The sequence below is a fragment of the Perognathus longimembris genome, chromosome 23 (genome assembly GCF_023159225.1).
Source record: "Perognathus longimembris pacificus isolate PPM17 chromosome 23, ASM2315922v1, whole genome shotgun sequence".
NCBI lineage: Eukaryota > Metazoa > Chordata > Mammalia > Rodentia > Heteromyidae > Perognathus > Perognathus longimembris.
The window spans coordinates 3,001,631-3,029,168 of NC_063183.1; the positions used below are offsets into that span (position 1 = coordinate 3,001,631).

General features: G+C 46.9%; 1 protein-coding gene across 3 annotated transcripts; it reads right to left on the minus strand.

Moving 5' to 3' along the window:
• Positions 1–166: 166 nt before the first annotated feature.
• Ears2 (glutamyl-tRNA synthetase 2, mitochondrial) lies at positions 167–27,501 on the minus strand. 3 transcript variants are annotated; one of them, XM_048331858.1, is made up of 9 exons: positions 27,222–27,501; positions 25,199–25,354; positions 21,498–21,687; positions 17,159–17,631; positions 13,223–13,331; positions 9,046–9,199; positions 8,826–8,935; positions 3,005–3,140; positions 167–1,742 (listed from the first exon to the last, which is right to left on the minus strand). In XM_048331858.1, the coding sequence occupies exons 1-9, from the start codon at positions 27,499–27,501 to the stop codon at positions 1,659–1,661; spliced, it is 1,692 nt and encodes a 563-aa protein (XP_048187815.1). In that variant the 3' UTR covers positions 167–1,658. The 3 variants fall into 3 exon arrangements, with proteins under 3 accessions (XP_048187815.1, XP_048187814.1, XP_048187817.1); XM_048331857.1 differs by having other exon boundaries at positions 8,826–8,956; XM_048331860.1 differs by lacking the exon at positions 25,199–25,354 and having other exon boundaries at positions 8,826–8,956.
• Positions 27,502–27,538: the final 37 nt, after the last annotated feature.

Below are 27,538 nucleotides of genomic sequence, written 5' to 3' on the forward strand. Positions count from 1 at the left end.
TCTCCAAGTAAGCCACCAGCGCCCAGCTTCTTGTGGATTTTTTTTTTTTTTAAGCAAAGACTAAGATTCTGTAAGGCCCAACAAACTCTTCAGTGCATTTACCCTGCTCTCCTGGGCAGAGAGTAGTTATCTATTCTGGGCAATAAATCACTCCCAAAGCAAGTGGCTTGACAAAATAAACATTTACTATTTCACAACCCCTTCACTTACATTCCAGAGGGGCTCTGCTGAGCAGCTCTGGATCTCTCAGGGAGGTGGCAGTCACTCCACTACTTGGCTAGGATGGAAAGACCATTTTCCCACACCTCTCACCCATATGGCCGTTGGCAAGACCCTGCAAAGGGCTGCTCCAGTGTCTTCCTGATAGGGAATTGAGGGGAACAAGCTAGAAGCTTTGAGGTGTCTGATGACCTTGGAGGTCAAGGCCAGCCTGCTGGTCACACAAGTCAGCCTCTACCATGTGGAGGAAGGGGTGGCCCGTAGCTATCTTTGAGGCTGGCTGCTCACTTGGAGCCTGAGAAACGTAGAAGGTTTTTGTCCCTAGTCCCTTCCTGTCTCCTCATTCCTTTTCATTTTAGCTACTCCAAGTCATCTAAGACCCCAAGGGGGAAAAATTCCCTTTACAGTGATGGCAGAAAGGAGTGGCTATAGAGAAAAAGACACCAAATAGGCAGGGGCAAAGTCTTCAGTTGAAGGACTGGGAAAGGAGAGAGAGGAGCTCCCTCTCTGGGGAAAGGAGCACAGGCTGCCCCCAGGTCCAAGGATGAAAACTAACACCAAACAGAAGTGCTTCCCTTGGCCAATGAGTAACTTCTCACTTTACAATCCCCAAAGAACGTTTCATGTCTAGCTAGGCCCTGGCTTTGTCAAGTGTGGGTTCCTGGCAGTTATTAGCTCAGGCTGCTGCCAAGCTGTGAGGGGTTGAACTATGTCCACCCTCTCTCCCCACCACACTCCACAGGACCCTTAGGACCAAAGGATGTGAACTGTATAAGGACACCACCCTCTCCCCCCACCACACTCCACAGGACCCTTAGGACCAAAGGATGTGAACTGTATAAGGACACGAGGAGCCTTGGAAAAGGTGTTAAGAGTAAAATGAGGCTGGGAGAGTGGGCCCTAATTAAATGTGACTGGTATCCTGGGAGGAGTTGATTAGCACACACACAGAGAAGCCAGGGATGCAGGGGTTCCAAGGAGACCTGGGACACAGCAAGAAATGGCAGTCTGCAAGCATGGAGACAGGCCCATGAGAAACAACCTTGTGAGACTTGATCTTGGACTTGCAGCTTCTGGGAGAAAAGCAATCTCTGATGTATGAGCCACCACCACTTAGTTCTGCTGATAGCAGCCCTAACAAATCTGTATCTGAGCCCTCTGGACTGTTCTGGAAGGCAGCATTTTCTGTGCTCCAGCTCCTAACCCCTGTGTGGAATGTGGTGTGGAAACCCATACAGAAGGACATCTTTCCTGGAATTGAAGAGCTGTGGGATGGGCTTCCCTGGCCCTTTGAGGCGTTGTCAATGCTCTGAGTTTGGTTAAACTCTCCATGCCTGGTCCCGCTGCCAGGCCTAACCCGCAGGCTGCCTCCTTGTGTCAGGCAGTTTCCAAGGGCACAGGATCCTGGGGCCATGTCCACTGTCCTGCACACATGCTCCTTAGCTGGAAAGCACCTTCTGGACTCGTTCCCACACTTCCTGGGGTCCCAAGGACACCATCATTTCAGCCACTGGGGGTCCTTGCTATGAAAAAGAGAGGGGGAGGGGAGCAAAATCATTACTGGATGCCTGGAACTACCTCAGGACCTGTGCTCAAGTCTCAACCTGTAGCCTGTTTTCAAGAAGCTCATCTTTTATGATGGTTCTAGGGCTTGAACTCTCCTATTGCTCTTTTGCCTGTTTTTTTTGCCAGTCTTGGGGCTTGAACTCAGGGCCTGGATACTGTCCCTGAGCTTCTTTTGTTCAAGGCTAGCACTCTACCACTTGAGCCACAGTACCACTCTGGCCTTTTCAGTTTTATGTGGTACTGAGGAATCGAACCTTTGTTTGATTTGTACATGCTTTGTGCATGCTAGGCAAGCACTGTACCGCTAAGCCACATTCTCAGTCCTGCTTGGCTTTTGTTTTTTTTTGTACAAGGCTGGCACTCTATCACCGCTCCAATTCTGGCTTTTTGGTGTTTAACCGAAGATAAAGAGTCCTGTGGACTGGCTGGCTGGGCTGGCTCTGAATTGCGATCCTCAGATCTCAGTCTCTTGAGTAGCTAGGATTGACTGATGGCCCTGGGGATGGAACCCAGGACCTCAGCACATTAGATAAGTGCTCTACAGTGAGTTATAGACCCAGTGCTAATGGTCCTTCTCTTTCCTGGATGACACTGGGTTTCAGAAGCACATTTTCCAGTTAGGTAGACTGCTGACAGATCTGTTCCCTTCCTGAAGCCCATGAAGTGGGCTTGTGGTTTTGTTTTATTTTTTAAGTTATTTTTTTTTATTTTTATAAAGGTGGTACACAAAGGAGTTACATAAGTCAGGTAAGGAGTACATTTCTTTTTGGACAATGTCACCCCTTCCCTTGCTCTTATTTGTGTTTTTGTGTCAATGTTGTGGCTTGAACTGAGGGCCTGGACCCTGTCTCTGAGCTTTTGTGACAAGGCTGGAGTTCTACCACTTGAGCCACAGCTTCACTCTAGGCGTTTTAGTGTTTGGAATCTCATAGCCTTTTGTCTTAAGATTCTCAGGTCTCAGCCTCTTGAGTAGCTAGGATTACAGGCGTGAGCCACTGGTGCCTGGCTTTTGTGTTTCACTCACTACTGTACACACAGTACTTACATGGTACTTGCATATAGATAAAAATATGGTCAAAACATGATAGTCTACTGGGTGACTCAATGCTTCAGCCATCTTTGTATTCCCCCAAAGCATTCTCAGTGCCTGCCAGTAAATGCTAGCTGAGCCAATCTGTGGGTGGCTCCAGAAAGCAGCCCTGCCCATCACCCCACGCACCAAGTGTCCGCTGAGGGCCACTCGGAGGAGCTTCATCACGTCACTGTACTTGGTGCCTTCCAGACCCTCAGACAGCTTCTTCAGTTCTCCATTCAGCATGTCCTGAGTGAAGCTCGTACCAGATCTTTCCAAAAGCCTAGAAGAGGACCAGTCCAAGGGAGCCAGCATGGGCCAGGGGCAAGTGTGTGGGAAGGAACACATTACAGATGGCCTCTCATTCACAATGAAGGCCCAGATTTGAGGGTGTGGGGAGGTATTTCCCATCACCTCTGTCCAAGGTGGAAAAAAAAAAAGGGACTACATGCACACATGAGCTATGCAAGTGGGTACACAAATGACCCGGGAGGATGTGTAATGGCGGCCTGTGTGCCATGCAACTGCTACGTCTACCTTTCCACCTGTGCACAGGAATTGCTGACAGTATCCGCCCTACACAGGCTGTGATGACATCAGCCCTGACAGGTACTACAAAAGGTGCCTGAACACATGCTAAGTTCAGCGCAATACAAAAACTTAAGAGTCATTGTCACAAGAAACTCAGGGTTGGGGCTGGTGACTCACAGGTGTAATCCTAGCTACTCAGGAGGCTGAGATGTGAGGATCTCAAGCCAGCCTAGGCAGGAAAATCCAGAAGACTCTATCTCCCATTAACTATGCAAAAAAACAAAAAAAAGACAGAAGTGGAGCTGTGGCTCAAGTGGTAGAGTACCAACATTGAGCAAAAAAGTTTAGGAATGACACCCAGGCCCCTAATTCAAGTCCCAAGACTGGCATAAAACAAAAACAAACAACCAGAATACACACACACACACACACACACACACACACACACACACACACACACACACACACACACAGAGAACACTTCAGGGATGCAGGGGTGGGGGGAAACATGCCTCAGGGATGCATTGCATCACGGAATGGAAGACTGGCTAATTTCTAGAGAAAGTATCTGAAACAGCCTCAAGATTGGCTAGAAGAGATTTCTTTGGGGATGTAATATAGCAGAGCAGAATGAAATCAGGAGACTGCTTCAAGGAACAGCCCTGCTACCAACTTGCTAGAACCTTCCTTTTCCCAACAAGGGAAGCATGTAGTGAATAGAAAGTCCAACAAGCCAGCAAGTGCCCCCACACTCCTGGCAATCCAGATGAGCTCCTGGGTCCACCCCTCATTCTTCGAGCACTGCTCTTGTAAACATCTGTTCCAGCCCAGAATAAGAGGGTCCATAGGCATGTGGTTCAAAGGTCAGCTCAGAGGGGGTACTACTGGCTCAGGAAACTGGGTTCAGAGTGATTTTTTTTTTGCCAGTCCTAGGACTGGAACTCAGGGCCTGAGCACTGTTCCTGGCTTTTTGCTCAAGACTAGTACTCTACCACTTGAGCCACAGTGCAACTTCTGGCCTTTTCTATATATGTGATGCTGAGGAATAGAACCCAGGGCTTCATGGATAGGAGGCAAACTCTCTATAACTAGGCCATATTCCCAGTCCCCAGACTGATATTTTATTTTTTGGCCAGTCCTGGGCCTCGAACTCAAGCCTGAGCACTGTCCTTGGCTTCTTTTTGATCAAGGCTAGCACTCTGCCACTTGAGCCACAGAGCCGCTTCTGGCTATTTTCTATATATGTGGTGCTGAGGAATCAAACCCAGGGCTTCACGAATACAAGGCAAGCACTCTTGCCACTAGGCTATATTCCCAGCCCCACCCCTCCCCGAGTGATTTTTAATAAATATTTTCTTGCCTGGTGCCAGTGGCTCAGGCCTACAATCCTAGCTACTCAGGAGGCTGACATCTGAGAATAAAAGTTCAAAGCCAGCCCAGGCAGGAAAGTCTATGAGACTCTTATATACAGTTAACTACCAGAAAACCAACAGTGGCACTGTGGCTCAAGTGGTAGAGTGCTAGCCTTGAGCTGAAGCTCAGGGACAACCACCAGCAGGTCCAGAGTTAAAGCCTCATGACTGGCCAAAAAGAAAAAAGAAAAATTTCTTAGTGCACACAGATTTCCTAAACTGCCAGAATATCAGCAGTTGACCTTCAGTTTGCAACAAAAGAAATTTTTCTTTTTTTTTTTTTCCAGCTGGTCATGGGCTTGAAGTCAGTGCCTGGGCACTGTCCCTGAGCTTTTTTCATCAAGACTTGTGTTCTACCATTTGAGCCACAGCCTTCCTTCTGGCTTTTTTTTTCTTTTGGTAATTAATTAGAGATAAGAGTCTCCCAAATTTTTCTCCCAGGCTGGCTTCAAACTGCAATCCTCAGATTTTAGCCCCCTACTGAATAGCTAGGATTACAGGCAAGAGCCACTGGCACCCAGCTTCTTTGTGGGGTTTTTTTTTTTTTTTTGGCCAGTTCTGGCCTTGAACTCAGGGCCTGAGCACTGTCCCTGGCTTCTTTTTGCTTAAGGCTAGCACTCTGCCACTTGAGCCACAGCGCCACTTCTGGCCATTTTCTATATATGTGGTGCTGGGGAATCGAACCCAGGGCTTCATGTATATGAGGCAAGCACTCTTGCCACTAGGCCATATTCCCAGCCCTCTTTGTGTTTTTGTTCTGAGACAGAATCTGTGTTGTAGCTGGGCACTGGTGGCTCACGCCTGTAATCCTAGCTACTCAGGAGGCTGAGATCTGAGGATCGTGGCTCAAAGCAAGTCAGTGAGACTCTTCTCACCAATTAACCACCAAAAGAGCCAGAAGTGGAGCTGTGGCTCAAGTGGCAGAGGAAGAAAACCTTGAGAAAGCTAAGTGACAGTGCTCAGGCCCTGATCTCAAGCCCCAGTACTGGCACAAAAAAAGAAAAAAAAAAAACCAAAACCCTACATGTGGGGCTGGGAATATGACCTAGTGGAAAGAGTGCTAGCCTCATATACATGAAGCTCTGGGTTTGATTCCTCAGCACCACATATGTAGAAAAAGGCCAGAAGTGGCTCTGTGGCTCAAGTGGCAGAGTGCTAGCCTTGAAAGGCCCAGGACTGGCCAAAAAAAACCCCAAACAAAAAACAAAAAACCCTACATGTTGCCCAGGCTAGCTTTGAATTTATAATCTTCTTGTCTCAGGCTCCCAAGTAGCTGAGATTACAAATGTGCACCACTATGCTTGGCCTAAAAGTAACAATTCTTACTGCATGCTTGCATTGGCCTGAACGTTCATATCTTCCAAATTTTCAAATGCTCAAGGTGATGGTATTATGGTATTAGGAGGAGGGGATGGGGATTTGGGGGGGAGAGTTAAGTTTAGTACCCTTATAGAAGAGACCCCAGAGAACTCCCTTGGTTCTCTGCAATTATTACTATTATATTTTGCCAGTCCTGCGGCTTGAACTCAGGGCCTGAGCAGCACTGTCCCTGGCTTCTTTTTGCTCAAGGTTAGCACTCTACCACTTGAGTCACAGCGCCACTTCTGGCCTTTTCTGTTTATGTGGTGCTGAGGAATCAAACCCAGGGCTTCATGTATATGAGGCAAGCACTCTACTACCAGGCCATATTCCCAGCCCCGCCACTACTGTTTTAGAATGAAATACTAAAAACATAAAATGGAATATGACAAGAGGTTGGGGGGAGGGCTTGGAATGTGGCTTAGTGGTAGAATACTGGCCTAGCATGCATGGAGCCCTGGGTTCAATTCCTCAGTACTACATAAACAGAAAAAGCTAGAAGTGGCAATGTGGCTCAAGTGGTAGAGTAATATATAGCCTTGAGCAAAAGAAGCTCAGGGACAGTACCCAGGCCCTGAGTTCAAGCCCCAGGACTAGCAAAAAAAAAAAAAAAAGGAAAGGGGCTGGGGATATGGCCTAGTGGCAAGAGTGCTTGCCTCATATACATGAGGCCCTGGGTTCAATTCTCCACCACCACATATACAGAAAACGGCCAGAAGTGGCACTGTGGCTCAAGTGGTAGAGTGCTAACTTTGAGCAAAAAGAAGCCAGGAACAGTGCTCAGGCCCTGAGTCCAAGCCCCAGGACTGGCCAAAAAAAAAGGACAAAGAGAAGAGGCTGGAGTGTAGCTCAAGTGGCAGAGAGCCAGCACAGCAAACACAAGATCCTGAATTTAAATACCAGTGATGCCAGCAGAAAAAAGGGAGGGAAGGAGGGAGGGAGGGATGGAAGAAAGGAAAAAGGGAAAGCAAGCAAGCAATGTGGGAAGCAAATCAGCACTCTTCCTACTGTTACTCCATTAAGGAAAGCAGCTGCCCAGGAACTGAAGGAAGACTGACAGGCCCCAGATGGCCACTGTGGGCAACTCTGGCCACATGAGAGCTAGTCCAACACTTGGCGTGGGCCCCAAAAGAACTTCTAGTGATCTGGCAGCTCTCAAACATTTGGGTGTCAGCTTTCCTGCCTAGAGTGGGAGTCCCAGTGCTTGCCATCCAATCCCACGGCAGGCTGAGGAGTTAAGACACAAGCTGTGGTGATACAGAACTAATGGTTCCTGCTGTGGAATGTCCTAAATTAAGAGTGGTGTTAATAATAGAACTTGTGGATTGACCCTGGAAATAAACTTGTAAACACGCTTGATTATGCCTATGCTAGGTGATCACTGCACCATTCTCTGTAACAGCCACTCAAATGTCCAGTAATAGGAGAGGAGCTAAATAAGTGATGCTAAAAACACTACTATGGTACAGGTTTCTCTGTGGAAAAGAATGTAGACGTTCTCCAAGTTCTGAACAAAGTTAGGTACAGTAGTCTCTGCTGCAGTCTCAGCTTCGTGGCACTCCTCAAGATGGAGAACTACCTGAGTCCAGTTTAGGACCAGCCTGAGCAACATGGACACCCTGTCAGTTAACTTAAAAAAGAAATAACCAGGAAGCTGGTGGCTCACACCTGCTGAGATCTGAGGATTGCACTTCAAAGCCAGTCTGAGCAAGAAAGTCTGAGAACTCGTATCTCCAGTTAAGTAGCAAGAAAGCTGGAAGTGGAGCTGTGGCTCAAGTAATAGAACACTATTCTTGAGTTAAAAGAGCTCAGGGACAGTGCCTAGGCCCTGAGATCAAACCCTAGGACCAGTACCATAAAAAGGAGGAGGAAGAAGAGGAGAAGAAGAAGAACAAAGGGCTATATCATTAAGTAGGGGAAAAATTCTAATTAGGTTTCAATGCTAATAATCAAAATATCACATTGCAAAAAAAACCTGTGAGAAGAGAACTATATAGTCATTCTTGCCTGCTATCTCCCTTTCTTTTGCAGCTACAGAACTTTCAGCCTGGCATATAGCTGCCAAACTTCAAAACATTTCCCAGACTCCCTGGCAGGTTGGTGAGGCCAGAATATATAGCTATAGTCAGCAGAGCATGGGTAGAAATGGTATATGTAGCTTTTGAGTCCTTAAAGAGAAGGAGCGGCTGAGTGCTGGTGGCTCATACCTGTAATCGTTACTCAGGCTGAAATCTGATGCCATCCAGGCAGAAAAGTCTGTAAGACTCCCATTTCTACTTAACCAGCAAAGAGTCAGAGTGGAGTATGGTTCAAGTGGTAGAGCATCACCCTTGAGTGAAAAACCTAAGGGACAGTACTTAGGTCATAAGCTGAATGAAGCCCCAATACTGGCACACAAAATAAAAAAGAAAATGTAGAGAGAAGCAAAAATGGAATGCAGCTAAGGTGGACTCAGGCCACGGAGGTCAGTGCTGCGTTCTTTGGAATGCCCCTGTGTCCCTGTGTCCCTTGGGCTGCTCTGCTGCCCAAGAAAACAACGAATGAGTACTCTTCCCTGGACTATGGGTCTGTGCTGGGGTCCAATGGGGAAGAAGGGCTGAGGAGGCTGTCAAGGGTGGAAAGTGGGGGAGGGCATGGAAGCCCGAGCTGAGTCTGCAGGTACTCACCCCAGCATGCGCTCAGCAATCACATCCGCCTTCTGTGAGATGGCACTCAATTGCGCTCGGCCCACGGTGGGGCGCATCCATAGGTAGGAGTATAGTGGAGAGACCAAATCCTGCAGGCGGCACACGTGGCCCTGGGGAAGGGGCAGTCATAACCAGCAATGCCAACAGGGCACTAGAAGGGGAAGAATGGCCCTGCCTCCCAGGGCCCCCAGGCTCACACCTGTCGAAGCACAATGATCCTCTCCAAGTATGCGGGGTCCAAGACCGCCCTGTCTTGCAGCTGGCTCCCAAAAGCCTCCTCCACCAGGGCCTGCAGCTTCTTTACCAGCTGGCCCCTCTGGGCCTTATTGCTCACCAGTCGACGGAGGTGCAGCCTGCAGGAAAAGTCAAAGGGCCACCCTGTGCTGCTGCCTCCAAGGCTCCCCCAGGGCAGTGGGTGAAGTTTGAAGGGTGACATCATGAGCTTCCCTCTGTGCTGCCATCAAATTGTTCATTACGTTTATGAAATGATTTATTAGAGAATCCAGGTGTTCCACAGACAAGGAACTTTGTTTTTTTTTGGCCAGGTGTGGGGCTAGAACTCAGGGCCTGAACACTGTCCCTGAGCTTTTTTGGTTCAAGGCTGGTGTTCTACCATGTTGAGCCAGAGCACCACTTTCAGTTTTCTGGTGGCTAATTAGAGGTAAGTCTCACAGACTCTGCTGCCCAGGCTGGCTTTGAAACACAATCTTGAGAGACCAGTAGCTGTGAGCCACTGGCCCCCAGCCATTTTTTTTAATACCAGTCTCTGGGCTTGAACTGAAGGTGCTGTCCCTGAGCTTCTCTGCTTAAGGCTAGTGCTCTACCACTGGGGCCACAGCTCCACTTCAGGCTTTTTGGTGATTAATTGGTAATAAGTCTCATTGATTTTCCTGTCCAGATTGGTTTTGAACCATGATCTCCCTCAGTAGCTAGGATTATAAATGTGAGCTATCGGTGCCTGGCCTACTATGACTTCTGAGATAATCACATCAGAGGCTTCACTACAGAAACATCTGTACATAACAGCTGGCTGCATTAAGCCCGTGGGCATCCCTCAGTGATTCACTCAGCAAAGTCTGACTGCTTTAGAGATCACAAAGCATCTTCTTGACCTGCTTCCACCTTCCTCTCAAATACCACTTTCTCCATGACAACGAAAGCACAACTACACAGGCATGGATGTTGTATTTATTCAAACACACCCTATATGAAAGATGTCTACTGTTTACAGTGTGAGTTGAGCTACTTATTTAAATTGTCCTGGGCCTCATGGGTATACAGGGCAAAACCATTTACCTGTCTTCCTTGCAGGTCTGCTCGGAAAAATCATAAAAATAGTCATATTAGAACAGCTGCAATTGCTATGAGTTCTTGGTACTAATAAGAGCTTGTTACTAAACCAGTGCCCAGAGAAGGTGCCCAGGACAACCTGACTGACCATGGATGGTCCTGGCTGAGACAGGTCAACAACCTCTGAACTGTCATCACATTGGCTTTCAAGATGAAGGACTACTTTGAAATACCAAGTACCTGAAATACAGACTCAATGGCATGAGACAGTGCTCATTGTGCTGGCTGGGTGAAACATGAGGAAGGATGCTAAATGAAGATGCCTTTTAGGCTAGGGGTGTCAACCAGGTCCATGCCAGGAGTGAGTGGCCAGGAATATAAATAGTAATGATAAACTAGTAACTGCCATTTATGGGACACTGTCCATGTGCCAGGACTGTGCAAGGCACAGTTGTAAGGCAACACTTAATTATGAAAACATCCCTGTAGCCACTGCTACTTCTGCCCCTGATGCCTCTAGGCCCTGGCGTCCTGCCCACACCCTGACTAACAATGCCAAGCAGAGTTTTCAGGAGGACCCTGGATGTCCATGTGATTATCGGTAGTCACCAGGACCTAGACTGTCCACTAGCAAGAGCCTGAGATAAGATGTTGCACACAGAGATGAAGAGACGGTATTGATAGCTTGACCTTCTGGGCCTCTGAAAATGGAGGATCTACCTTCAAGGCCTGAGCAAATTTTGCTTCGGCAAATGAATTTTCTTTGACACATAAAATTGGAATCTTTGATTTTCAAGGTGGACAAGACCCATTTTTATTTTCCAGTGAGAATGGAGGCAGTGCTCAGAGGGCATTAGCCTGCTTCTCAGTTCATGAAGCTCTCATTCCCTCATCCACTCTGACTCCGTTCCCATGGAGAGAGGCTCCAGGCTGAGGCCAGGAAGAGGACCTAAATACAAGACTGGCCTACTGGTCCATAGGAGAAGCCAGATGTTACCTGTTGTTAAACTTCATGTGGGCTTTGGTCTGATAGCTATCTACTCACATATGTCTACACAGAATGGAAAACAGCTATCTACACATCAATGCTAAGCAATGCTCTTTCTTCCTCCTACTTCATCATTTAGAACCTATTCTGTTTTCTTTTTTTTTTGGACAGACCTAGGCCGTGAACTCAGGCCCTGAGCACTGTCCCTGGCTTCTTTTTTGCTCAAGGCTAGCACTCTGCCACTTGAGCCACAGCGCCACTTCTGGCCATTTTCTGTATATGTGGTGCTGAGGAATCGAACCCAGGGCCTCATGTATACAAGGCAAGCACTCTTGCCACTAGGCCATATTCCCAGCCCCCTATTCTGTTTTCTATACTTTTTTTTCTTTTTGCCAGTTGTGGGGCTTGAACTCAGGGCCTGAGCACTGTCCCTGGCTTCCTTTTTTTTTTTTTTTTTTTTTTTTGGCCAGTCCTGGGCCTTGGACTCAGGGCCTGAGCACTGTCCCTGGCTTCTTCCTGCTCAAGGCTAGCACTCTGCCACTTGAGCCACAGCACTGCTTCTGGCCGTTTTCTGTATATGTGGTGCTGGGGAATCGAACCTAGGGCCTCATGTATCCGAGGCAGGCACTCTTGCCACTAGGCTATATCCCCAGCCCCCTGGCTTCCTTTTTGCTCAAGGCTAGCACTCTGCCACTTGAGCCACGGCGCCACTTCTGGCTTTTTCTGTGTATATAGTGCTGAGGAATTGAACACAGGGCTTTATGCATGCTAGACAAGTACTCTACCACTAGGCCATCTTCCCAGCCTTCTATAATACTTTTATACTGTTGCACAAGTTGAACTTGGCAAGTATTTGTGTTAAGACATGACTTTAAATAGAGGTTTGAATGCTATAGTTGTATGTTTTTCTTGGTTGTGGGCCTTCAACTCTGGGCCTGGGTACTGTCCCTGAGCTCTTTAGCTCAAGGATAGTGCTCTACCACTTGAGCCACAGTGCCGCTTCTGGTTTTCTGGTCATTAATTGGGAGATAAGAGTCTCATGGATTTTCCCACCTGTGCTGGCTTTGAACCCTGATCCTCAGATATCAGCCCCCTTGAGTAGCTAGGATTACAGTCGTAAGCCATCAGCACCCAGCTTATATTTTTAAAGTAGAATAAAAAGTGGAAAGTGGGGGGCTGGGAATATGGCCTAGTGGTAAAGTGCTCGTCTCGTATACATGAAGCCCTGGGTTCAATTCCTTAGCACCACATATATAGAAAAAGCCAGAAGTGGTGCTGTGGCTCAAGAGGTAGAGTGCTAGCCTTGAGCAAAAAAGAAGCCAAGGACAGTGCTCAGGCCCAGAGTCCACACCCCAGGACTGGCAACAAAAACAAAACAAATAAACAAAAAGTGGAAAGTGGGGGGAGAAAACAATAATTACAATCAGTAAAAAGATGGGAGATTATGGTTCATGTCTGTAATTCTAGCTATTCAGGAAGCTGAGATCTGAGGATCACAATTCGAAGTCAGCTGAGGCAAGAAAGTCTGTGAAACTTTTCTACAATTGACCAGTAAAAAGCTGGAAGTGAAGCTGTGGTTCAAGTGGTTGAATGCTAGCCTTGAGCAAAAAGCTAAGGGACAGCACCTAGGCTGAGTTCAAGCTCCAGTACAGGCACTAAAAAAAGAAAACAAGGAAAATAATCACTCTTTTCTGTTTTTGCTTTTTAAGTTGGGTTTTTTTTTTTTTTTTTTTTGCCAGTCCTGGGCCTTGAACTCAGGGCCTGAGCACTGTCCCTGGCTTCCTTTTTGCTCAAGGCTAGCACTCTACCACTTGAGCCACGGCGCCACTTCTGGCCATTTTCTATATATATGGTGCTGGGGAATCGAACGCTTCATGTATACATGTAAGCTCTCTTGCCAGTAGGCCATATCCCCAGCCCCTCTTTTCTGTTTTAGAGAAAAGAAAATGAAACTTGAGTAGTTTAGGTGACATGGAACGGTGGACAGCATACTTTAAAGTCAGAATGAAGGGGCGACTCCAGAGTCTACTACACTTTCACTATGAGCACTGGACAGGAAGGGCATTTTCTACTGGAGGGACCCCCATTCCCCACCTACCTGTTGAATTCTGGGAGCTTCTCAAGGTCCAGCAGGGCTGAGTGGCAGGTGATCCGGCTCAGGTCAAACAGTGTCACCAGCTCTGGCAGTGTCCTACCCATCTGGTTCTCTGCAAGTGAGGCCACCAGACACTTAGCTTCCTCCCCCTCACCTCCCTCCCTCCCTCCCTCCCTTCCTCCCTCCCTCCCTCCCTCCCTCCCTCTGTCACTTAGTCTAGGTGGAGGCTGCTTAGCTGCTTCTTATAAGCAGCTGCTTCCTTCTGTGGAGCTGGAAGCCAGGATGGTCAAGCACAGATCTGAAATGCCATGTACTTACTAGCTGTGCGACTTTGGCAAGTTATTCAACCTCTCTGAGCCTCACCATCCCCATACAAAGTGTGGGAATAACAAATATCTACCCTTCAAAGATTTTTGATTTTTGTCATTACTGGGGTTTGAACTCAGAACTCCATGCTCTACCACCACTTGAGCCATTCCTCCAATCTGGCGTTTTGTTAGTTAATTAGAGATGGGAGTCTTGCAGACTTTTCTGCCTGAGGTTGGCTTTGAATCACAATCCTTCAGGCCTCAGATTCCTGAGGAGCTAGGATTACTTGCCTGAGCAACCAGCACCTGGCTCCCTCAAGGCTATTTGAAGTTACATGAAAGAAGAGCAGAACAGTAAGCAGATGATTACTGACACAATTTCAGAAATCCCTGCTATGCAGAATAGATCCTAGAAAAGCCACGCCAAGGCACATAATATCCAAGACTTCAGATCTCAAGAACAAAGAGCAAATTTTGAATGCAGCCAAAGCGAAGAAAGAAATTAATTACAATGGGAAGAGGATCTGAATAACAGCTGACCTCTCCACACAAACCTACCACGCACGAAGAGAATGGAAGAACACCATCCAAGTCCTACAGGCCAACCACTGCCAACCTAGAATAAAATATCCAGCGAAACTGGAGTTCATATTCGAGGGGAAAACCAGATCTTTCCATAGCAAAGAGGATCTAAAGGAGTATGTGAATAAAAAACCAGCCCTACACCGAATTCTAAGAGGGAAATCCCACCCAACAGAAACAGTACAGGACACACAGACAGAAACAGAAAGAAACTACAATAGCCAGGGCCCAACAGAAAGAGCAGCTCATTAAAGATAAGAAAAAAAAAAAGAGGAAAAACAGCCCAAAAAGAAAATGGAAGGAGAAAAAACACTCTTATCCTTGATCTCTTTGAATATAAACGGTATAAACTCCGATAAAGAGGAGCAGACTGGCAGAATGGATCCGCAAACAAAAAGTTGGCCATCTGTTGTCTATAAGAGACCCACCTTACAGCAAGGGATAAAAACAGGCTCCGAATGAAAGGATGGAGCAAGATCTTCCAAGCAAACGCACCTACCAAAATGGCAGGAGTAGCCATCCTGATCTCAGACAAGCTGGACTTCTCATTAAAATCAACTCAAAAAGACAAAGAAGGCCACTACATTTTAATACAAGGAAAAAATCCAGAATCAAGACATCACAGTGATAAATGTATACTCACCGAACAAAAGAGGCCCTACATATGTCAAGCAAATTCTCACAGAACTACAGAACAAGATAGACCCAAACACAATCATAGTGGGAGACTTTAATACCCCACTCTCTCCAAGAGACAGATCCAACACCCAGAGGATAAGCAAGGGAGCTGAGGACCTAAGTAACACCATATCCCAAATGGATCTGACAGATCTATACAGAATCTTCCACCCTACAGAGACCCAATACACCTTCTTCTCAGCACCCCATGGATCATACTCCAAAATAGACCATGTCATAGCGCACACAAAGAACCTCAGCAAATACAAAAGTATTGACGTCATCCCATGTATTATCATCTGATCACAGTGGATTAAAGGTAACCCTCAACAACAAAGGATACCACAGAGGCTCTACACACTCTTGGAGGCTAAACCCCACACTGCTATCCAACACTTGGGCCACAGACCAAATTAAACATGAAATCAACGAATTCATAAGCCACAATGACAATGAAAACACATCACAAAGAAACCTATGGGACACAACTAAGGCAGTACTGAGGGGCAAGATCATTGCCCTCAGCACTCACATTAAAAGAATGGAAGCAGAGCAGGTGAATAACCTCACGATGAAACTAAAACAACTGGAGAAACAAGAAATGACAGAATCTAAAACGACTAGGAGGGGAGAGATCACAAAGATTAAAGAAGAGATAAATCTGATTGAAAATAGAAAGACCATTCAACAAATAACAGTATGTATGGAGGTTTCTCAAAAAGCTCAATATAGACCTACCCTATGACCCAGCCATACCACTCCTAGGCATCTATCCTGAACAGCAGGTCCCAAGATATCAAAAAGACATTTGCACTTCCATGTTTATCGCGGCACAATTCACAATAGCCAAAATATGGAAACAACCCAGATGCCCCTCCACAGATGAATGGATCCAAAAAATATGGTACCTATACACAATGGAATACTACATAGCGATTAGGAATGGTGAGATATTGTTATTCGCTGGGAAATGGTCAGAACTTGAACAAATAATGTTAAGCGAGACAAGCCTAGAACACAGAAAACAAAGGGGCATGATCTCCCTAATATATGACTGTTAAGAAAGGGAGATGGAGAGACAGTAGAGACCAGGTCTGTGAAACCAAAAACTGCTTGTCAAATGGTATTTCCCACAGGATTGGGTCAGCGACCCAACAGTATGTAACTAAAACCAAACAACTACTCAACATATAAAGGTCAAAAATCGACCTCTCAGTGGAATACAATAGCTCAAAACTATGTATGTACATTCATATAAGACTACTGTCGACATATTGTCTAATGTCAACATTAGACAAAGCCCTAGGCAAATTTTCTTGGGCGTAGGCCACATGGCTACTATACATTGGGTATTGTATATATGTCTACCTGACCTAGGGAAGGGAAAGAAAAACAGCGTGTAAGATATCACAAGAAATGTACATACTGCCCTACTATGTAACTGTACCCTTTTTGCACAACTCCTTGTCAAAAGTTTTTAATTAATAAATAAATTACAAAAGAAAAAAGAAAAAAAGAAATCCCTGCCACGGGTTGGTGACAGAAGCTCCAGCAGTAGAGCAGCTGTCTAGATAGTGCAAAGCAGCAGTAGAGCAGCTGTCTAGATAGCACAAAGTCCCGAGTTCAAACCCAAGCCAACAACAAAAGTCTGTGCCACAAGAGGTCACTGTACTTGGAGCTTGATCCTTCAGGGTTTGGGCTGAGTCCTGGGCCACATTTAAGGGCTCAGCCTAGGAAAACAGATCCATGCAGACATCTGCAATACTTAGAGAGCACATTTGTGTAATGGCAGCCATCATGGGGTTATAGTGGGGGTTACTGTGTGGAAGGCAGTGAGGGGTACCCCACACCCTTAGGTGAGTCCCCGTTAACTACTGTGAAGGAGACTCTCATCCTCACAATCAGAATTCAAATAAAGGAGCTTTAAGCATCCTGAAGGTAAGAACTAGACTCAGTGTGCTCATTTTCTAGCCCCAGCCTTCACACAGTGTGGCTTAATAAACATTTGCTGTACAAAATAATGAACTGAGCCAGGTGCTGGTGGTTTACACCTGTAATCCTAGCTACTCTGGAGGATGAGATCTAAGGATCAGATCTGAGGATCGTGGTTAGAAGCCAGCCTGAGCAGGAAAGGCCAAGAGACTCTTTTCTCCAATTAACCACTAAGAAAACTGGATATTGGTGCTGTGACTCAAAGTGGTAGAGCACTAGCCTTGAGCAAAAGAGCTCTGGGACAGTGCCCACACCCTGAGTGCAAGCCCACGACCAACAAGAACAACAACAAAACAACTGGTCTAAGTTCATGAGGCTGGCAAGTGGCAAAGCCGTTGCTCTGCACAGTTTAACTGTGCCACCATGACTGCACAGGTACCTGTAAACCCCGAACCACAGTTGGTGATGATGTCAAGAAGAGCATCTGGCAGAAAGCCAGCTGCCATGAAATGCTCCAGGAAAATGTCCCCTTGCCTCTTGGAGAGCTTGTGGCCATCTTTGTTGAGGAGCAGGGGCAGGTGGGCAAATAGAGGTGGCTTCCAGCCTAGGGCCTGGTACAGGAGCAGGTGCTTGGAGGTGGAGACGAGCCACTCAGAGCCCCGCAGCACGTGACTGATGCCCATGTGGTGGTCATCCACCACACAGGCCAGGTGGTATGTGGGGAAGCCATCACTCTTCAGGATGACTGGGTCTCCCTCCACGCTGGCCACTTCATGCTGACTCCAGCCATACACCAGGTCCTGGAAGGCTGGTGCATCCTCCTCCAGGCGGAAGCGGATGGCAGGCTTCAGGCCCATGGCCAGCTTCTGGGCTACCTGCTTCTGGCTCAGGTTCCGGCACCGATTATCATACCTGTCAGAGGCAGAGCAGCATACCTGGTAAAAGACAGTGGTTGCACACTAGTTCCTTCCCTGGTCTCTGAACATGATGTGACTCTGGGCCAGTCACTGATTTCCTTATAAGCTCTGTCTAGAATGAAAGCAATGGTGAGGGGGGAGTCTGCAAGGTACAGACTTCAATGTCTACCTGCCTACCAGCCATTCCTCATTTCCCTTACTGGTGAAGAAGTGACAAGCGGGGAGACCAAGGTGAAGTCCCCTACAGCCAAGCCTGCAATCCCAGGACCCAGTGCTAGGGGACAGGGGGGGGGGGGGGGGGGATTCCCATTCTATTCCTGGGAGGCAGAAAACTCCATGTGGTGGGGAAGGGAGGGTTAAGGTCCAAGAAAGGCTTTCCTCTCCACATGAAGCTAAGGAATAGTCACAGAGGAAAGATTCTTTGTTACTGTTTTTCAATACCACAGTTTGAACTCACAGCTGGGATGACAGGTACCAGCCTTTTCTGTTGAGATAAGATGATGGAACTTTTTGTCCAGGCTGGCCTTGAACTATGATCCTTCTATCTCAGCCTCCTGAGTAGTCAGGCTTATAAATGTGCACCATAGTACCCAGCTAGATCCTTTCTTTTTTCTTTTTTTTGTTTTTTAAGTTTTTTTTTTTTTTTTGGCCAGTCCTGAGGCTTGGACTCAGGGCCTGAGCACTGTCCCTGGCTTCTTCCCGCTCAAGGCTAGCACTCTGCCACTTGAGCCACAGCGCCGCTTCTGGCCGTTTTCTGTATATGTGGTGCTGGGGAATCGAACCTAGGGCCTCATGTATCCGAGGCAGGCACTCTTGCCACTAGGCTATATCCCCAGCCCTAGATCCTTTCTTAAATCCCCAACTCCCTGCTTTCAGTCCTCCTTGGATGTTTCCCTATGAGGTGGCTGTCTCATTGGAGCTGGAGAAGGCATAGCAGTAGAAAGAGGCCACAATGTAGCCCTAATATCTTGAGCAACCTGTCACCCTGGCCACCCACCCCAGACTGCAGCAGGAGAGAGGATGTCTGTGTGGCTTTGTCCTCGCTACTCAGTGGGATGTATGGACACCTGGCACCAGTTCTACTTTGGAGCCTGTCAGAAATGCACCTCTCAGGTGAACAGGAAGCTGTGTGTTACCAGGTCCCCAGGAGGCTTGTTCTGGCAAGAGTTCTGGGCATTCCAACGAGTCAGTTTGAACAAGGTATTCCCTTACTTGTATTCACTCGTCCTAAGTGAAACACAAATGTAAAGCCTGTGTTCAGTCTTTGACACAATGAAATGTTCAATCACAATCAATAGATGGCTGCATAGATCCCATGATAAGATGTGACAATTTAATGGACTTGTAGACTGCATCTATCTATCTATCTATCTATCTATCTATCTATCTATCTATCCATCCATCTATCCATCCATCTATCTATCAATGCCAGGTGTGATAATGCATACCTGTAATCCCAGCACTCAGGAAGCTGAGGTAGAAGGATCACAAGTTGGAGGACAGCCTGGGCTACAACGTGTGATCCTATCTTAGAAACACAACACTGCAGGTGATGTTGCAACCATGTACAAACATTTGAACCCTTGTCCAATAGTTCACCAGAAGTGGAACTTTAATGTTATTATGTTCCTGCTGACCAGTGTTTGAACCAGTATAAACTGACCCTGCCATTCTACAACTACCACATAAGCAAAATGTCACCATAACAGATAAAAAATGACAAAAAGGTCCATTAATAAGGAACTGATTAATAGATGGTATATTCATACTATGGAATATTAAGCAAGTTTAAGAAAGAATTGTGAGCCAGGCACTGATGGCTCATACCTGTAATTGGAGCTACTCAGAAAGATGAGATCTGATTAAGGTTCAAAGCCAGTCCCGGTAGAGAAAGTCTGTGAGGGCTGGGGATATGGCCTAGTGGCAAGAGAAAGTCTGTGAGACTCTCATCTCCAATTAACCACCAGAAAACTGGAAGTGGCAGAATGTTAGCCTTGAGCAAAAGAGTTCAGGGACAGCTCCCAGACCCTGAATTCAAGCCCCAAGACCAACAAAAAAGAAAAAAGAAAAAGAAAGAATTGTAGACTGGTATGGAGCCAGCCTTCAAGACAGTACTGGAATGACACCCTACACATTATGCGTGCAACCAATTAGGGCAAAGAAGACAACAGGAAGCACTGGTCATCCTGTACAGAGAATTAAGCCCAACACTAGATATTGGATACTGGGAAGTGAGGGCCTTATCCTGGATCTGTGTTTTTTTTTGTTGTTGTTGTTGCCAATCCTGGGGCTTGAATTCAGGGCCTGGGCACTGTCCTTGGCTTCTTTTTGCTCAAGGCTAGAATTCTACCGCTCAAGCCACAGAGCCACTTGCAGCCTTTTCTACTTACGTGGTGCTGAGGAATCGAACCCAGAGCTTCATGCATGCAAGGCAAGCAAGCACTCTACCGCTAAGCCACATTCCCAGCCCCCTCATTCTGGATCTTTCTGGACATTTTATAGATTTTTTTAATAGATTTTTTTCCCCCCTAGAGCTGAGGACTGAACTCGGAGCCTTGCACTCGCCAGGAAGGCACTCTTCCACTGAGCTAAATCCCTAGCCTCCTTTCTGGACATTTTAAACACATGAAAATTTTACCTATTAAAATAATGTGATTTTTTACATATAAGGCAATGTTTTCTTATTTAAATACCCAAGTGCAAAAAGCAAGTGGTGTGTGTGTATGTGTTTCTTTCAGTTATGGGGCTTGAACTCAGGGCCTGGGTACTTCCCCTCAGCTTCTTGGTGCTCAAGGCTAGCACTCTATCACCTGAGCCACAGTGCCACTTATGGTTTTTGTAGTTAACTGGAAATAAGAGTCTCCTGGGGACTTTTCTGTCTGGGCTGGCTATGATTAGTGGTCCTCATATTCAGCTTCCTGAGTAGCTAGGATTACAACAGCACCTGGCTCAAGTGTGTTTCTTTACCTCTACTTGATAGAAATTTCTGTACATTGTATTTTGTATTGTAGAGTATTATATCACTGTACCATATACAGGAATTCATAGGTTTTGTTACTTGAAGTATAATAAATATCCACAGAGTTTTAAAAAAAATGATTAAAACGACTGCCTGAGATAGCTTCTCACATGAACCAGTGCTCTCCACCGAGTATGGCTGGACCTACTGCCTACCTTCTATCCATGGCCAGACATCACTTCCCCTTCTGTCTTGTGGGCCCTCTGGCTCTCTCCTTGTCTTCTCTGAGCAAGAGCTGCCATGCTGTGAGCTGCCCTCTGGAGAGGCCTATGCAGCGAGGAACCAATGGTACTCAAGGCCCACCAACAGCCTAGAAGGAAGGTGGAGGCAGCTCCTCCCCAATGGTGCCTTCAAATACTGCAGGCCATCAGCTGTCACCTGTGGCTACTTAGGAAGCTGTGATCTGAGAATCATGGTTTAAAGCCAGGAAAGTCCATGAGACTCACATCTCTAGTTAACCACCAAAAAAAGCTGAGGGACAGCATTCAGGCCTTGCATTCAAGCCCCAGGACTGTCACATATACATACAAAAAAAAGTACAGGGGGATTAAAAGAAAGGTAGGAAGTGGTAGAGCACCAGTCTTGAGTGGAAAAGACTAAGGGACAGAACTCAGGCTCTGAGTTCAAGCCCCAGTACTGGAACAAAATAATAATAATAATAATGATAATAATAATAATAAAAAGCCTGCCTGGCTGAGACCCAAATGGCAAAGGTACCCAGCCAAAGAACCCAGCTAAGCCCTGCCCAGACCTCAACCCATAGAAACTGACAGGCAACCAAGGGGCAGGGACAGCTGTTATGCAGCAGTGACTGCACATCGAGCACTGGCCAGGGTTCTCACCGGGGTGTCTGGTAGCTCCTCAGGGCCTCCTTCTTCAGGAGCTCCAGTCGCTGCGGGGAGCAGAAGCAGGGGTAGGCAGCTCCAGAGCGTAAGAGCACCTCTGTGGCCTGGGCATACAGGGCCAGCCGCTGGGACTGCTGGTAGGGCCCCACAGGACCACCACGTCGGGGGCTTTCATCAGGGGGGATGCCTGGGGAGCAGAGGGAGACACACAGCACTGAGTCCCATGCATGACTTTAGGCACTTTGCAATACAGTATTATTATTATTATTTTTCAGTACTGAGGACTGAACTCTGGGCCTCGTTCCCTTCTACCATTGGATCATGCTCCAGTCCTTTTGGTTTTAGTTAATTTTTTTTCAGGTACTGTCTGGGATCTTTGTCTAGGCTGGTCTCAAACTTGTTTTCCTATCTCAGCCTCCCTCATTATCTGGGATGACAGTTGTGTGCCACCGCACTCAGCTCATACTAAACCTTTCCAGCCTTCCAACAATCCCAATAATCAATACTACTTGGACTTCACTTTGGAGATTATGAAACCAAGTACAAAGGGGCTGGGCCTCCAGGTAACTGCCTGGTACCTGAGGAGTGAAATGGTGTTGAGGGTGCTCTAACACCAACTTCCTCTCCACCTATCCTTTCCCTGAGGAAGAGAAACCAGTCCAGGCCTGAGCAGTGAATAGAGAGAGGGTGTAAGGCTGACGATCTAGTCTGCTGGGCTTGGCTGACCTTCTGTGTCCTTTCTGGCTGTGACAGAGCTTGTACAGGGTAATGATACTGGGTCCAGGAAGCTGGCCACCCTCAAGACTGCTTTTAAGGTAGATGAGCCTCAGGAGCAGCGCGCGCATGCCCGCGCGCACACACACACCCCACACACAAACACATACACACAAGACTCTTATAAACTGTTGGTGGGCATGTAAACTCTTGCAAACACTATGGAAATCTGTAAGAAGTCAATTTTAAAAATTAAAACTACACCAGTGACTCACACCTGTAATCCCAGCTACATAGGAGGCTGAGACCTGAGAATTGCAGTTTGAAGCCTAGCCAGCGCAGGAGAGTCTGTGAGATTCTTTCTTGTTGTTTTTTTTTTCTTTGTCAGTCATGAGGCTTTAACTCTGGACCTGCGTGCTATCCCAGAGCTCTTCAGCTCAAGGTTAGAACTCTACCATTTAAGCCACAGTGTCACTTCCAGTTTTCTGGTGGTTTATTGGAGATAAGAGTCTTATGGGCTTTCTTGCCCAGGATGGATTTGAACCGTGATCCTCAGATTTTAGCCTCTTGAGTAGCTAGGATGACAGGCTTGAGCCACTAGCGCTGGACTGTGTATCTCCGATTCACCTCCAAAAATTCAGAACACAGCCTTGAGTGAAAAGCTACTGGGCAGTGCTCAGGCTCTGAATTCATGCCCTAATACTGGAAAAGCATGCACACACACATATTAACTCAGCCTATGACACTCTTTTAAGTGTTTATCTGAAGAAATCTAAATATATAAGACACGTGCTTCATGCCCATGTTTACTAGAGCTGTGTTCATAATAGCCAATCAGTGGAATCAGCAAAGTGCCCAAAACCTGGAGAATGGATAAAGAAACTAATGGGTTATGGGTTATATCATACACACTACTCACCCATAAGAAAGGAGGAACTTTTTTTTTGTTTTTTGCCAGTTCAGGGGCTTGAACCCAAGGTCTGGACATTTTCCCTGAGCCAATTTTTGCTTAAGGCACTCTACCACTTGAGCCACAGTGCCAGCTTTTTTCTGAGTAGTTTATTGGAGATAAGTCTCATGGACTTTGCTGCCCCAGCTAGGTTTGAACCCTGACCCTCAGATCTCAACCTCCCGAGCAGTTAGGCTTATAGGTATGAGCCACCAGCATCCAGTAGTTTGTCATTTGCAGCAAAGTAGATGAAGCTAGAAGTCAACAGGTTGAATGAGATAAGGCAAAAACAAGCCAAATACTGCCAGGTACCGTGGCTCTCACTTTTAACCCTAGATACTCAGGAGGCTCAGTCTGAGGATTGCATTTCAAAGCCAGCCCAGGTTTGAAGTCAGCTCAGGAGTAAAAGTTCATGAGACTCCAACTAAACTAATGGCAGGGTAGGATGACAGAGGTCTGTTGTCCAGGTTACGAGTGAAGCACAATGTCTGTGAACAGTGGTATTAACCTGTCACAAACATCAGGGATGGAGGTGTGGCTCAAGTGGTTGAGTGCTAGCCTAGCAAGCGCAAGAACCTGAGTTCATACCTCAGTAGTACCAAAACATAAAATAAAATTTAAAAGAGAGTGCACGCGCGCAAGAGAGGCAGGCTTGTAATCGTATCTACTCAGAATGCTGAGAGATAAGGATCGCCTAGCCATCCCAGACAGGAAAATCCTTTAGTCCTGCATTTCCAAAATAACCAGTAAAAGCAGAGTTGGAGGTATGGCTCAAGTGGTAAGGCACAAGCCAAGCAAGAATGAAGTTCTGAGTTCAAATCCTAGTACTAGAGCAAACACGTGCGTGCACGTGCGCACACACGTTAGGCTAACGTGTGGTGCCTGTCCACCTGTAATCTCAACTCTTAGGATGTTTAGGTACGGAGCAAAATCCTTCCTCAAAAAAGCAAAATAAGAAAAAAGAAAGAAAGAAAAAAAAAGCAAGAACAAGTCTTCTTATATCTCCTTTTTGTCATTATGCCCTGGGTCTTTCCCGGGACACTAGTCCTCAGCACCTGAAAGGGATTCGTAGACTACAGTAAGTGATCTTGGTTCCTTTATTTAATGAATCTCAATTGAATATGGGCTGAAACCTTCCAGGAGAGAAGCAAGAAGGAAAATGGGTTTTGGCTGGCCAGGGCCTCAGAACCCAGTGAATAATTTACCTGGAGGAGAATACATGTCCCTAGTCTTGGTATTGTCATAGGGCCATTTCTCTTCAGTGGTCATGACACCTCACAGGGCTTGTCCTAGGTAGGACTGTAGGAGTTGGTGTGGACACACAGGGAGACATACTCCTCTTTGTTCTCCCTCAGCCTAGCTGTCTTCAGGACTTCACTTCTAACCAGAAGCTCCACTTCAAAGACTGCACACATTTTGTTTGGCTCACCCGGTATGGTTAAAAAAAAAAATCTGAGCTTAGATTTAACAATAGGAAGTATTCACAAAAACATCTGGATTTCTGGCTCCTCTTGGAATCCGGACACTGGACAAGCTGAGCCTGCATTCCCATGGGAGCAGGAGCTGGGCCTCACAGGCACTTTATCCTTTGGATGAGGCTGTGTCCTCCAAGTCCCATGCAGACTGTTTCCTGCCTGGTCCCCACAGGGAATGGACCTAAGAATTCTGTGATAAGAAAAGGAACACCAAGCCTGGTCCTGGTGACTCCCTCACACTGATAATCCTACCTACTCAGAAGGTGAAGATCTAAAAAATGCATTTTGAAGCCAGCCCGGGCAGGCAAATCTGTGACTCTTTTATCTTTAATAACCAGCAAAAGCAGGAAGTGGAGCTCTGTCTCCATAGTGGAGCCCTAACCCTGAGCAAAAAAGGTAAGGGAAGAACCTAGGCCTTGAGCTCAAGCTCTAGAACCAGGAATCCTAATTCAGTCTTCAACCTCAGCTTGAGAAAGGCTCAGCATTTTCACAATGCCTAAAGCACCCTGTGAACTCCTTGCCATCCTTCACCCCAGACCCCAAGAGCTCAGCAGCCTCACCTGCCCACTCCAGCATGTCCTCAATGTTCTCAGCTGCCCCAGGAACCAGGCGGGTCTGATCTGTGTCCTCCAGCCTCAGAATGAAGCTGCCCTGGTACTTCTTGGCGAAGATGTAGTTGTAGAGAGCAGTGCGAAGACCGCCCAGGTGCAAGAACCCTGACAGAAGAGAGTGGTTCAGCCCTAACAGAAAAAGTGAGCTACAGGCCTCAGCAAGGGGCAAACAGCTTTGCCCAGGGTAGAATGTCTCAAGCAATTTCAAATAGCCAGCCATTGAAAGATGGGAAGTTTGGAGCCTCATCCTGGAACTAGAAAACCACCAGGTTTCTGACCTATGTGAAATACAAGAGCCAAAGGCTCATGATTGAAATTCTATGTAGTCAGGAGGCTGAGATCTGAGGATCTCATTTAAAGCCAGCCTGGGGAAGTTCCAGCTTGGGGAAGGAAAGTTTGTGAGATGTTTACCTCCAATTAAGCACCAAAAGCCAGAAGTGGAGCTGTGGCTCAAGTGGTAGAATGCTAGCCTTAAGCAAAAGGAAGCCAGGGACAGTGCTCAGGCTTTGAGTTCAAGCCCCAGGACTGGCCAAAAAAAAAAAAAAAAAGTCAAATACGGGAGAACAACACATTTTAAATACTGTAAAACCACGTTATGCATTGTACTCTATCCATATCATACAATTTGAATTGTGTCTACCAGGGCTGGTGCTTGAACTCAGGGCTGGAACTTGGCTTTTTTGCTCAAGGCTGATACTCTGCTACTTAAGCTACACTTCCACTTCTGGCTTTTTGCTGGTTAATTGGAGATAAGAGTTTCATGGGTTTTTCTGCCTGGGCTGACTTTGAACTACCATCCACATATCACAGCCTCTTGAGTAGCTAGGACCTTCTGAGTAATTAGGATTAAAGGCACGAAGCCATTGGTGTCCAGCACTACTTAACTTGATGAGCTTCAATTTCCTCATCTGTGAGAAAAAATAAACAACACAAAAATAGGATCCTTCTTATTAGGTAGCTGCTTGGTATCTAACCAAAGTACACCTTCAATTAATTTGAGCTATTGCAGTGATCTTTGTTGCTTGAAAGATTTTTTATCTGTTTGTGGTCAACAGCCTTTTTTTTTTCTATTTGTGTTTTTCATGCAAATCAGCAAGCAAGAAAGAAATAGAATCTTGTTTATTAAATGCATCCTACATGTATAGATCCTGCTAAATGGTTCTGCTGAACCGGCTCAAAGGCAGGAAGCTAGTACTATTAGCCATGATTGACAGATGGCAAAACTGAGACTCAGAGGTGAAGAATTATACATCTAGGAATTGGCAATGACTGAAATTTGGATCCAAACAATCTCTGGCTTTGGCCCACTATTGGGAGTGTTTTGCAAAGTAAGGCCTTCAGTCCAGTGCTGGTTTGCAAACTTGCCAGTTCACAACAGGTAAACATAGAAGCAGAGTAAACTCTAGCTACTAGCAACTCTGAACAATTTTGTGTGTTGAACCTCATACAAAGAAATGAGCTTATATTTGGTAAGTTTCCAAAAGTGGCTCAAGTGGTAGGGTGCTAGCCTTGAGCAAAAAAGCTAAGGGACATCATCCAGTCCCTGAGTTCAAGCCCCACGACAAAAAAAAAAAAAATCTTTTTGAACGGTACTGGGACTTGAATTCAGGACAAGTGCTTTACTGCTTGCGCCGCATCTCCATGACTTTTTGTAGATGTCAAACGTGTTGAAGGCTTCTCAAGAGCAGGGGACTCCACTTTTTCAAAGAACCCTGTCTCCCAGAACCTAGTAAGTACCTGACAGTTTATACTCAATAATACACGGTTACTGAAAGCATGAGAACCAGGGCCTGCAAACATGATGCGGTCACTTCGGCTCCCGAGCCCCCACCTCCGCTGCAGGGCGCGGGGTCGGCGCGGCTCTGGCGGACTGACAGCACCGGAAGCCATTTATTTGTGGAGGAGCGTTCGGAGGGCGGGGACCGGACGGACGGTGGGCCGCGGCCGGCCGCGTCACGTCCGCCAAGGTTACCTGTGGGGCTGGGCGCGAACCGCACTCGTACCGCCACCCCAGGATCCGTGCCCAGGCTTGCTTCCCGCCGTCCCACGCCGAGGCCCGGGGCCACGAGGACTGTCTTGGTTCTCAGCAGCCTCTTCAGGAGCGCCGCCATGGGGAGCCGAAAAGTACACGTGGGGCTTCTTTCCTGCGACACTTCCGGAAGCGCCTCTCCTCCCAGCCAATCCACTTTCGCCACAGCGTGCTCAGCCCCGCCCCTTAAAGTCGCAGGCGTCTGAGCGGGAAAAGAGCTCATGCCCCCTCGGGAGGGCTGCGGCTGCCCTGCGGCGCTA